The following is a 10,896-nucleotide window of genomic DNA, read 5'->3' as shown; positions in this document are numbered from 1 at the left end:
ACTTATTAATCGATTACTATCGCCTGTTTTGTCTTACCTGTCTGGCTGTGCGATGTCACAGAATAACGTATGAATAGGCCTATATAGTTGAGAAGTGAGAACAGCTTACTTTCTAAACGTAGCCTATATATTTTAATCGTCACTCATACGCAGGCAAATCGTGGATAGCTGTAGGCCTAGTTGATGAACCAATCAGGTTCTGTCATTCAATCGCGTGCGGCTTCAACATGACCCTGACATGAAAAGTCGGACTGACACGCACACAGTCTACTGACCAGTCTACTGACACACACACACACACACACACACACACACACACACACACACACACACGCACACACACACACACACACACGCACACACACGCAATGTATAAGCTAATATCGTTATGTCATTGTCAGTCCGAGTTGCTATTATTATTATTATTTTTGCTGTTGTTGTTGTTGTTGTTGTTAATAAATCACCTAAAATGACAATGTGTGGTTTGCAGTCTTTATCTACTGTTTATTTGTATGATTCAACATTAGGCTACATTTAATTTCCTGTGTGATGTTTGGGGAAATCATTTAATCTACCACAATGCAGCGCGGCCGCAAAACGTTTTCTAGAGGCGAACTTGCTGCTAGCTCCTAGCTGCGTTTTGTAGCTTAAAAACGACAGAAAGTTAGATAGCATGACATTATTGCAAAACAAATGTCCATTAAGTTTTTTCAACAAAAAACCAAGATTGGAAGAGCAGGCCGCTGCTAATGTTACATCGGGGGAGAGCGAGCAGCAGCATGGCCCCACCACCAGCACCCAAACATAGGCCAGCAGAGCCGCGGAGGCCACGGCCACCAGAAGGCACCACCACCGGACCTATCTGCTATCGATGACCCGGAGACTCAGCCAAGTTTGACACGTTTTCCTGGAATGGTCAAATCGGGAAAATCACGCTCCTTCTCTGCAAATTGGTATAATGAGTTTAGTTGGATTGAGTATAGCAGGTCAAGGGATGCTATCTTTTGCAAATGTAGACATTTTCCCGGGATCCGTACTGAACATGAGATGGATTTAGAGACTGGAAGCGCACCAGACATGCTTGTTCTAAACACGAAAACAGCAAGACGCACGCTGTTGCATGGGACAAGCTGGCTGCAGGAAAGCCGAGCTGAAAATAGCCGCGGGACTGTGCTTAACCAAATGCATGAAGACGCTGGTAACATTTCATTTGTGGAGAGAAACCGTCAACACGTGAAAGTCGTTTTGGATATTGTCATGATGTGTGCTAAACAGGACATTCCTCTCACGGGACATAGAGAAACAGCGGACTCTCTAAATAGAGGAAACTTTTTGGAAATGTTTACATTGATTTCAAAGTATGACCCAGAAGTTGAAAACAGGGTCACGCAGCTCCCACGCAATGCTACACTGATGAGCCCAGGCATTCAGAATTAGCTCCTTACATGAGTTACATGAGTCAACACATTTTGCTATATTAGCAGATGAGTACAAAGACGAATCAAAACGTGAGCTGGTGGCTGTGTGTCTCCGTTTCATCCATGGTGGGCTGATTAAGGAGAGGGCTGTTGGATTTGTTGACACTGCGATCTCGTTGCGTGGGATTTTGTTTTGATGGTGCGTCGGTGATGTCGGGAAACAGAGGAGGGGTGCACGTTTTCCTGAAGCAAACGTTCCCACAAGCTTTTTATACACACACTGCAACTCCCATCGTTTGAACCTGTTGTTATGCACTGCTGCTAAAGTCTCTGGGAATATCAGTACCTTTTTTGACACTTTGAATCAACTGCATCACTTCATGTCTGGAGCCCGCAGACATGCACGCTTCATGGAGGTGCAGAAGGATTTGCGCCCCCATGCGCAGCTGATTGAGCTGGCAAGAGCTACTGATGTGAGATGGAGCTCCAAGTCAGAAAGTGTAAGTAAAACACTACAGTTGTTTGACGTGATACTGGAGTGTCTGGCTGAGTTTTCACAAGAAAGTGGACAGACAAAGTTAGAATCAGACTCCCTGTTACAGCAAATTCAGACAAAGAAGTTTATCTTTTTGCTTGTGACATTTGGCAAACTATTTGACACCAGTGACTATGCAACAAATGGACTACAGGATCCTACCATATGTGTATCAGAATGCATTGATCTGATAGCAATTCTAAAAAACAGCTTTTCTAAATTCAGAGACAATACAGATGGTGATTTTGACAAAGTGCTTAAATTAACTGAAGAGTTGATGAGCAAGAATGATATCAGTGATTGGGATGTCACCTCCTCACGACAGAGAAAACTGCCAGCAAGACTGGGTGACCATGTGGTGACCACTTCTTTGGGGAAAGCCTCAAGTATAAGGAGCAACACAGATCTAAGGAGGATGTGGAATGATCTCCTGGATAGACAGATAACAGAGCTCAACTGCAGGTTTCAGGAAGACACATATGGAATCATGCAAGCAGCGGCCTCCTTACTGCCTGGATCTGTGACCTTTGGTGAACTTGAGCTGCTGAGGAGGCCATGCAAGCAGTTTGACATAAACATCCCAGAAGCGGAGCACTCAGTTTTCATAAAACAGATACAACGCCAAATGGATGGAGGAAAAAAGTGTCCATCTCTAATGGAAGTGCTTGACACCTGTCCATCAGGTATTTTTCTCAATGTCAACAAACTGCTAAACGTTATTATAACCCTGCCGATAACAACATGTACAGTGGAGAGACTGTTCTCAAGCACAAATCGGATAAAAAATAGACTGAGAACCTCAATGTCAACAGTGCGCCTGAACAACTTAACCCTTTTGTCTTTTGAACGAGAACTGTCAGAGTCATTGGACTATGATGAAATCATCTGCAACAGCAAGCCCCGACGTCTATGCCTCGTCCTGTAGGCCTGATTGTGGATTATTCTTCCTTTTCTTGGATTGTGGATTAAGATGACCACAGGCCCAGAAACTTTCAGAAAAACATGATTGTGGATTATTATTCCTCTTCTTTTAGACTGTGGATTATTATGACCCCAGAAACTTTCATAAAGACATTAAAGGTAGGCTAATTTAAAAAAATATATTTTCTTTTCATTTTCTTGCATAGTCAATTCAGGCTATATTACTTGTTGTGTGTTGTGTGTGCAGAACATCATACCAAAATAGTGATTTTGAATGTTGTTGAATTTGCTGTGCTGTGCATATTAACATGGCTCGGTAACATGCGAGAAGCCATTTAATTGCTTAGTCTGTGGTCAAAGTTTGAGTCTAAATGAAAACTTGAAGGCACACCGGAGAGAAGCCATTTAAATGTTCTGTCTGTGGTAAAAGTTTTAGACAAAATGAAAACTTGAAGAAACACATGCTAGTCCACACAGGAGAGAAGCAATTTAAATTTTCAGTCAAGTTTTAATTGAAATGAAAACTTGAAGAGACACATGCTTGTCCACACAGGAAAGAAGCCATTTAACTGCTCAGTCTGTGGTCAAAGTTTTAGACTAAATGCAGTCCCAGTGTGAAGCTGTTCCATTGTCCCTAGCCTACTGTGTTCATTTTCAATGTATGTGCTGTTTGTTCAAAATCTGATAGAGGGTGTGAAGAGTGAAAAGGGAAGTGGCCGTGTGAAGTGCGTGCTGCGTGTTTGACGCTTTTGTTCTCTCTGTGGATAAATAAACCAGAGGGCGTCTTGTTCAAACTTGAAGCAGCCTCAGTGTTGTTGTTTTTTAAACTCACAGCAGTATATGGATCAGTGGTTCTAATTTCTGTATAAAGTAACAGTATACACACAAGTATAAGCATTCATGTATGCAACATTTGGCACCTATATGTAACCTTTTAAGGTTGAGATAATTGTATTATCATTATATGGTCCAAATATTTCAGTAAAGCACTTGAAACACACTGACATTGTAAGTTGCTGTGCTGTTGGTGGCCATGTGAGTTTAGGGGTTGTTTTACACTTGTCCACTATAGCATCTCTCAGTGTCATGGCTGCATGAAACAACAGTCTTGTCTCATTTGTCTCCTCAGTTTCAATTGTTCTCGTGTCATCTTCATCTGATGATGATGACGATGCTGATGACAAAGATGATCCAGCTCTGGCATCTTCATCTTGGATCATTTCATGTGGTGTCAAATCCTCAACATAGACAAAGTAATGTCTTGATAACTTCTGAAACTTCAGAAAATGATATGACCTTTGTAGTCTCACTTTTAAGGAACTAGATTTGTAGGAGGAGATGTCAATTTATTCTGTTTCAAAGACACATTTCTTGAACATGGCATTTAACTTTGATAGCTTGACCACCTTTTGTTTCCTCAATAATTTCTCCTCCACCACTGTTGTACTAGCCTGACTCCACCAGACGGGGGCGGCATTGTTCCACAAATTCACAATCCACCTCAGATATTTGAAGCAAACTCATCGATCTGGCAGCGTCAGGTTAACAATTTCTGCGCAGTCTTAGAAATTGTCCAATTGGGATGTTATTGATGAGCTGTTTGTAAGCAGGACAACAAGTCAGTTTTTGATATGTCGTTGTTTGGCGCTATGTGTCCGTTTGTCTCTGTTGTGCCTGTCGTCACCGCTCGTGTTTGGACATAGTGTCCCCCCTGTCCACCGCGGCCACCCCGGGCCTGATCAGCTCCTTGGGGGCCACGTCCACAAAGAACTCGGCCATGACCGGGCAGTGGTCCGATGCCACGCCGCCCCACGACCAGTTGTCCGGGATCCATGGATTGGTCAGGCCCTCCCGCACTACCATGCAGTGGCCTGTGGGAGGCAGGAGGCACAAGGATGGAGTCAGCACAGCAGGGATATTTACAGACTAAAGTAAACATGCACAGATAAACTGGACTATGAACCTAGATCACCTCATCGCTGTGTACTAGATGGATTTTTTTAAATAAAATGGATAGTTCTGGTCCTTGATTATGATTGGCCGTTGTAAAAGACTTTCTAAACACACACCTCTGTGACCACATCACAAACAGCGTCTGTGTGTTGCTGCGTCTTTGATGGTGGGAGGAAACCCAGACAAACATGAAATAAGTTGTAAGTACCAATAAAAGTATTTTTTCAAACATCAGCCTCAAAAACTAGCTGGATTTTCCCCTTCCTTTCTAATGATGTCATAAAAACGGAATGCACTGCCCTCACTTAAGTCATATTTCCGTTGCATGTAGCAGCAGCACCCACCTTGCGGGGCGTGCCGGTGCTGAACACATAGGAGTGAGGCAGCAGGCCCTCGGAGATCCCGCCGCTGCGGACGGAGCGGGCGGGCGATGACATGGCGCTGCTGCTGGACTTATCTGAAGGAAGGCCGCACGAGCCGCACAACAGCGATCGGCTGCGCAGGTTGTACTCACTGTCCCCGCAAGTGCTGTGGGCCACCTGGAGAGAAGAGTGAAAGATGGAGAGAGAGAGAGAGAGAGGGAGAAAGAGACAGATTCAGCAGTTGATAATATTTCAATGCAGCAGCAACTAAGGGGGCTGAACTCTGCTGGTGTTAGGGGTTTGATTTTCACTAAGCTCACCAATACTGAATATGAATATGAATATAATGCTTCTGAAGCAGCATTTAGACCAGTATGGGACACTATTAATAATAAATGTGCAAAGAAAATACAATTTCGTTGCCATGTCGTTTCTCTTACCATGTCATCATCATCCTCTTCAAACTGAGTACGAGTGACCTTCCTCATTGCCATTTCCTGGGGGGAAAACGTATGTTTATCACAAGATACGATGCTGTAAAACATTAGAGAAGTGTTTTTCAACCACTGTGCCGTGGCACACTAGTGCACCATGACAGATCCTCAGGTGTGCCATGGAAAATTGTTGGTAAATTCAAACAAAAAGGCAAAAAACAACAACAACAACAACAACAACAACAACAACAACAACAACAACAACAACAACAACAACAACACTACTACATTAGAGTACTATTCCAAGATGATATTTAGAGTTTCTTTGTCTGATTGTTGTTCATTTGGGCTCAATGCAAAGACCATCACACTGGCATTGTAGCCCTCGTAAGCCACTTACGATAAAAGTATCCAGCAAATGGCAGATGTTGTGTTACCATTCTCTTCAGAAGAATATGTTGCTTCAGTTATGTTACGTATCTATTTAAAGGAATATATTTCTTCAGCTGATAGATCAATGAAATACCTCTCCATTGGCGCTGATCAGTGTGGTCTGGAAGACGTCTCCGGTGCCCCAGGAGGGCTGGTTCTTCCACAGGAGGTCAGAGGGAGGCTTGTGGCTACCGCCGGCACCAGAGGCCCAGATCTGACGGCCATGCAGAACAGATGAAGTATCCATAACTGTAGTTCATCACTGTGTGTGTGGGGTATAATAACACTGCTGATTAAAGGCGCCAGCTTACCGTGACCTTCTGGCCCGCCTTTAAGGTGAATTTAGCAGGGAACTTGAAGGTAATGGCTGCACCGGATCCCACCTGCCGCTTCACCTGCCAGTTTCCCAGATTCTGCTCCTGTAGGAAAAATATGGTCGTTGGATAAGTTGTTCTAGTCAATAAGTTAATTTGATAATAATAATAATTATTATTATAATATAATTCATAATTATTTTTGTGTGAAGCTCCACAAAATAGCTGTAAAGATCTGGGCTGGGGAAGTCAGTGAGAAATGCAGCAGCTTCAGCAGCTACTGTATCCATGAATGATGGGGCCTTAAAGCTGCACTTCGTAACTTTGCCTGTTGGTGGCTCCAAATGGAAGTTGGGGGGGGGGGGGCCTGACTTGAAAACAACGAAATCATGTAAGATTCCATGTTTTGCTCTTCCTGTGAGCAGAGAAATATCCATACCTGACACCAGAATGTCATTTGGGCAATGAGGGTGAATCTACAGGGTCTTAATTAGGGGGGATGGGACACTTCTCTATTGCAGCCTCTGAGGTTACTTCTTCACATACAATCTGACGCTCGCATTGGCCCCCGCGCAGGGCCGCTGGAAGTCATTTTAAGCAGGGGGTGCTGGGAGGAAGGGACTCTCGGTGGGGCCCGCAAGGGCCCCGCCGAAAAAAATTTGGGCGGTTTTTTTTTTACATTTTTTTGCCATATTTAGAGGAATATCTCATTTTAAATCAACATTAGGATACTGTTGTGATGTAATTATTCAGTATTTTCTCCTTTCCTCACTCATTCAGAGCAAAGAGGGAGATACCGTAAAATACCAATTAGAAGCCGACTTCCAAATTGCCGCGGGTCCCATATATAAGCGGGGTCTGGATACATATTTTGTACATAAAAGCAGGTCCCAATTTGACGCCCGGTTAGTTTTTTCAATGTTTTCTTTTTACCTTTGCGACATCCTGTTGAATGCATCTCCCAAACACAACGAAGAAGAAAAATCGGATGAAGAATACGAACAACGAGGAAACGGGAACAACGAGGGAAAAAAACACATGCACGAAACTTGCTGATCAAAATTCGTTTTCCCTCAACATCTGATGATTCTGAAAATTGTGTAGGCATTTCCTGAAGATTTTTATACACAAAAACCGACATCTCTGGTGTAATAATTATTTTGAGAAATGTGCCTATGGTATATTTCCCTGCCAGCGGGCATAGAAGTCCGCTTCTAATTGGTATTTCACCGCACTTTCACATGTGCGCTACTGAAGAGGGTGCTCCATGAGTGATGAACAGCGGAGGAGGCAGGCATGCAGCCAGCGGAGGAGGCAGCGCATGCAACAAATAATCTGCTCACATGATGATCATGTTCTCTCACCTTCAGCGGAGAAAGTTTAGTGGTAAATACCGGTAGGTCACAGTTCAGCTCAAATTTTATTTGATTTCATGTACAGGCCAGAACTGGCATGCAATGTGCTCTGCTGCGCTGAGAGGGAGGCGCGGCTCTCCCCATAGACAAGCAATCGTGTGGGGTGCTGTAGCCAACTCATTAAAATAAATGGTTTAAATAAACAATTTCATACTATTTACAATCTTTGCTGAGCAATATTTTTGTACAAAAATAATTAAAGCAGGTCCCAAACTGCCGCAGGTCCCATATTGACGCGGGGTCTGGCTACATATTTTGTCAATTAACGCCCGGGCTAATAATTGGTATTTTACGGTATATAGCATGATGATAATGCTCTATATCTCCCTATTTGCTCTGAATACACCAGTTAACATGACACAGACTTAACATGATAGAAATATTATCAGCAAACTTAATGACTAGACTAATTATTCTGATCTGAATGGCATATATCAAGAAACATTGACTCCTCTCTTTGCTGTATAGTGGGAGGTGCATTTTTGAGTAGGCTATTAAAATAGCATGTCAAGTTCACATTTCTTTATTGCCAGATTAAACAATTCGTATTGGTTGTTGGTTGGTTCAACACAACATGTGCGTGCATGCGCGCTTCTTCTTCTCTAGCCTACAAGCATGTAACTTCCTTGATTGTTATTGTTGATAATTCTATTTAAATAGGCTACATTTTCATTTCCCGAAACATTCTTAAACAAGAAAGGAACATAGTGCACTGCAAAATATTTTTAATTACATTTGTAAAAAAAACAAAAAAACATTTTTTTTTTTTTTTTTTTGGGAAAAAATCTAGGGGGTGCTGCAGGTGCTGCAGCACCCCTACTTCCCGCGGGCCTGCCCCCGCGCGCACGCTCCATTCATAGTCAATGGGGGTAGTCCAACAGGCTCCGGCAGCGGGCAACGCAAACACGCAGAGGTCGTACGGCGAGAGCACTTCAGGGCGATCCAACTTTTGGGGGATGCAGCCCTACGTCACGCTCTGCTGGCCAATCTAGATTTGGAGCTGTAATGAATGTACCTCCCCCCCAGACTGCAGCATGGAGCGGCTCAAGGGCAAACAGTGATAATTACTGGGAAATAAAGCAAGTGTTCTGCCACAATTTGCCCTCTCAAACACATTTGCCCCCCCCCCACCGTGTTCCTCCTCTCACCTCATCTGATTTGTTGCTGAGCCGGACGTATTTCCCCTCCTGGTCCACCTCGTCCACGGTGACGCGGCCGCTGGCCGAGGCCTGCTGGGTGATGCGTGTCCGGGACACGGCGCCGCCCGCGAAGCTGGACGCCTCGCTGTCGGTGTCGTTGGGGCGTCGCCTCTTGCCGGAGGAACTCTGAGCGCTGCAGTGGACCGTACGGGAATGCGTCCCTGAGGAGGAGGAGCGACCTCCTGTCACTCTGCTGGGGGGCGGGCTGGGGGACAGACGCAGCCTGCAGGGAAAGACATGATGACCCGTGAGCAGCAGAGAAGGTGCTGCTGATTCTTTCATTCCAGAACTTGAGTCAATTCATTGGGACCCAACTTGCCAGCAGACACAAGCCCACGACTCATTTTGAGTTTGTTCTCATCTATAATACACACATTAAGCATTTTAATTTCTAATCTGTGAGAGTTTCTTTTTTTTGTCTCCATCTTTGTTGCTAAGCATTCATTGCTGTGGTGTTTCTGCGCTGCTGCACTTCACCTGCCAATCAAACATGTGTGTAACATCTTCTCCCTTGGATTTTCTGTTGATGCAGTTTGAGTTTCTGTAGGTGGCGCTCTTTTCTTTGTCTGTTCAGCCATGGTGGCTATCGCTGCTCCTGCTAACAACCCTGCTAACAACCCACTCTTCTTCTATTCAATACAAATAAACTGCTTTGCTGCTACCAGAAACTAAGAAGAAGAAGAAGAAGAAGAAGAAGAAGAAGAAGAAGAAGAAGAAGAAGAAGAAGAAGAAGAAGAAGAAGAAGAAGAATCAACAGAGAGTAGCAAAACAGACATACTGTATTTATTCATATGAAAATGTCACAGATTATTACTCTATTAATTGACTAATCTAAAGCAGCTCACAATGAAAGGGCAGTAGACGTTTAGCATCTTGTACAAAGACACCTCAACAGGATAAATGGCTTTCAGCGGATGCACACACAGGGCTCTAACCTGTGACCTTTAGATTGTGGGACAGTCTCTAACCACTAGGCCACGCACCTCTCCTCCTCTCCCTCCAGCAGCTTCCTGTAGGCGCATATCTCCATATCCAGGGCCAGCTTGACATCCAGGAGCTCCTGGTAATCGTCCAGCTGCTGCTGCATGTGCTGTCTCATCTCGGCCATCTCTCTGTCCTTGTCTCCCAGCAGGCGGCGCGTGGTGTCCCGCTCCCGGGACAGCGCCTCCTCCAGGTCGCGGATCTTCGCCTCGTGGGCCGCCAGCCAGTGGGCATATATATATATATATATATATATATATATATATATATATATATATATATATATATATATATATATACAGCACAGTCAATAGCGAGATATTCTTTCAAACATGATTTATTGTGTGACGTGACATTTATAAATAGCATCTGGCGATCTGTAAACGTTCTGTCAAATGCCTTCATTGCAATCCGATAAGAAATACAAAAGAAATACAAAAGTCATGAACAGTGGGACAACATGGGAGGGGTTATCAACTCCACCCAAAATGATAGCAAAGTTCCTTTACATAAGACGCCACATGCATATACATGTATATGGAGATATTTACCTTTTTAAAGAAGGTCTGAAAGTAGACAATGACGATGCTCAGAGGATATTAGAAGATCTTTCTGATATTTTCTCAGTTGTCCTGTGATCTTTGTTCCTCTCACTCGTCCGACAGTGTTCAGTCCGTTAAGGTACTGTCTCAAAATCCATGTGAGTGCCCATATAGGAAAGAATGAGATGGGAGGAGGAGAGAGAGGTTGGCCTCAAGTTTGGCACTGGGTGGTAGTCTCTCTCTCTCTCATCCCTGGCCCTCTGTAATGAGTGTGCAGACTCAAAGAACGACTGGTACCCAAGAAATCCCCAAAGGGATACAGGGTACAGTAGTACCACATGATACCATAGAAAAAAAGATGTAAATTGTGAGTAAATCTATTGCCTGAAA

At 43.9% G+C, this 10,896-nt stretch overlaps 1 protein-coding gene across 1 annotated transcript; it reads right to left on the bottom strand.

The window, feature by feature from the left end:
* Positions 1–4,554: 4,554 nt before the first annotated feature.
* Positions 4,555–10,199, bottom strand: LOC310785064 (lamin-A-like; the record flags this gene model as incomplete). The annotated part of the gene is made up of 7 exons (XM_083646057.1): positions 4,555–4,745; positions 5,168–5,366; positions 5,630–5,686; positions 6,150–6,269; positions 6,367–6,474; positions 8,933–9,272; positions 9,955–10,199. Coding segments are annotated over 7 exons (1,260 nt in total), but the record flags the coding sequence as incomplete, so codon positions are not given.
* Positions 10,200–10,896: the final 697 nt, after the last annotated feature.

This window comes from Poromitra crassiceps, assembly GCF_964638095.1.
Source record: "Poromitra crassiceps genome assembly, chromosome: 11".
In the NCBI taxonomy this organism is placed as follows: Eukaryota; Metazoa; Chordata; class Actinopteri; order Beryciformes; family Melamphaidae; genus Poromitra; species Poromitra crassiceps.
Note: the sequence above shows the minus strand (reverse complement) of the source record. Positions and strands in the feature narration are given on the sequence as shown.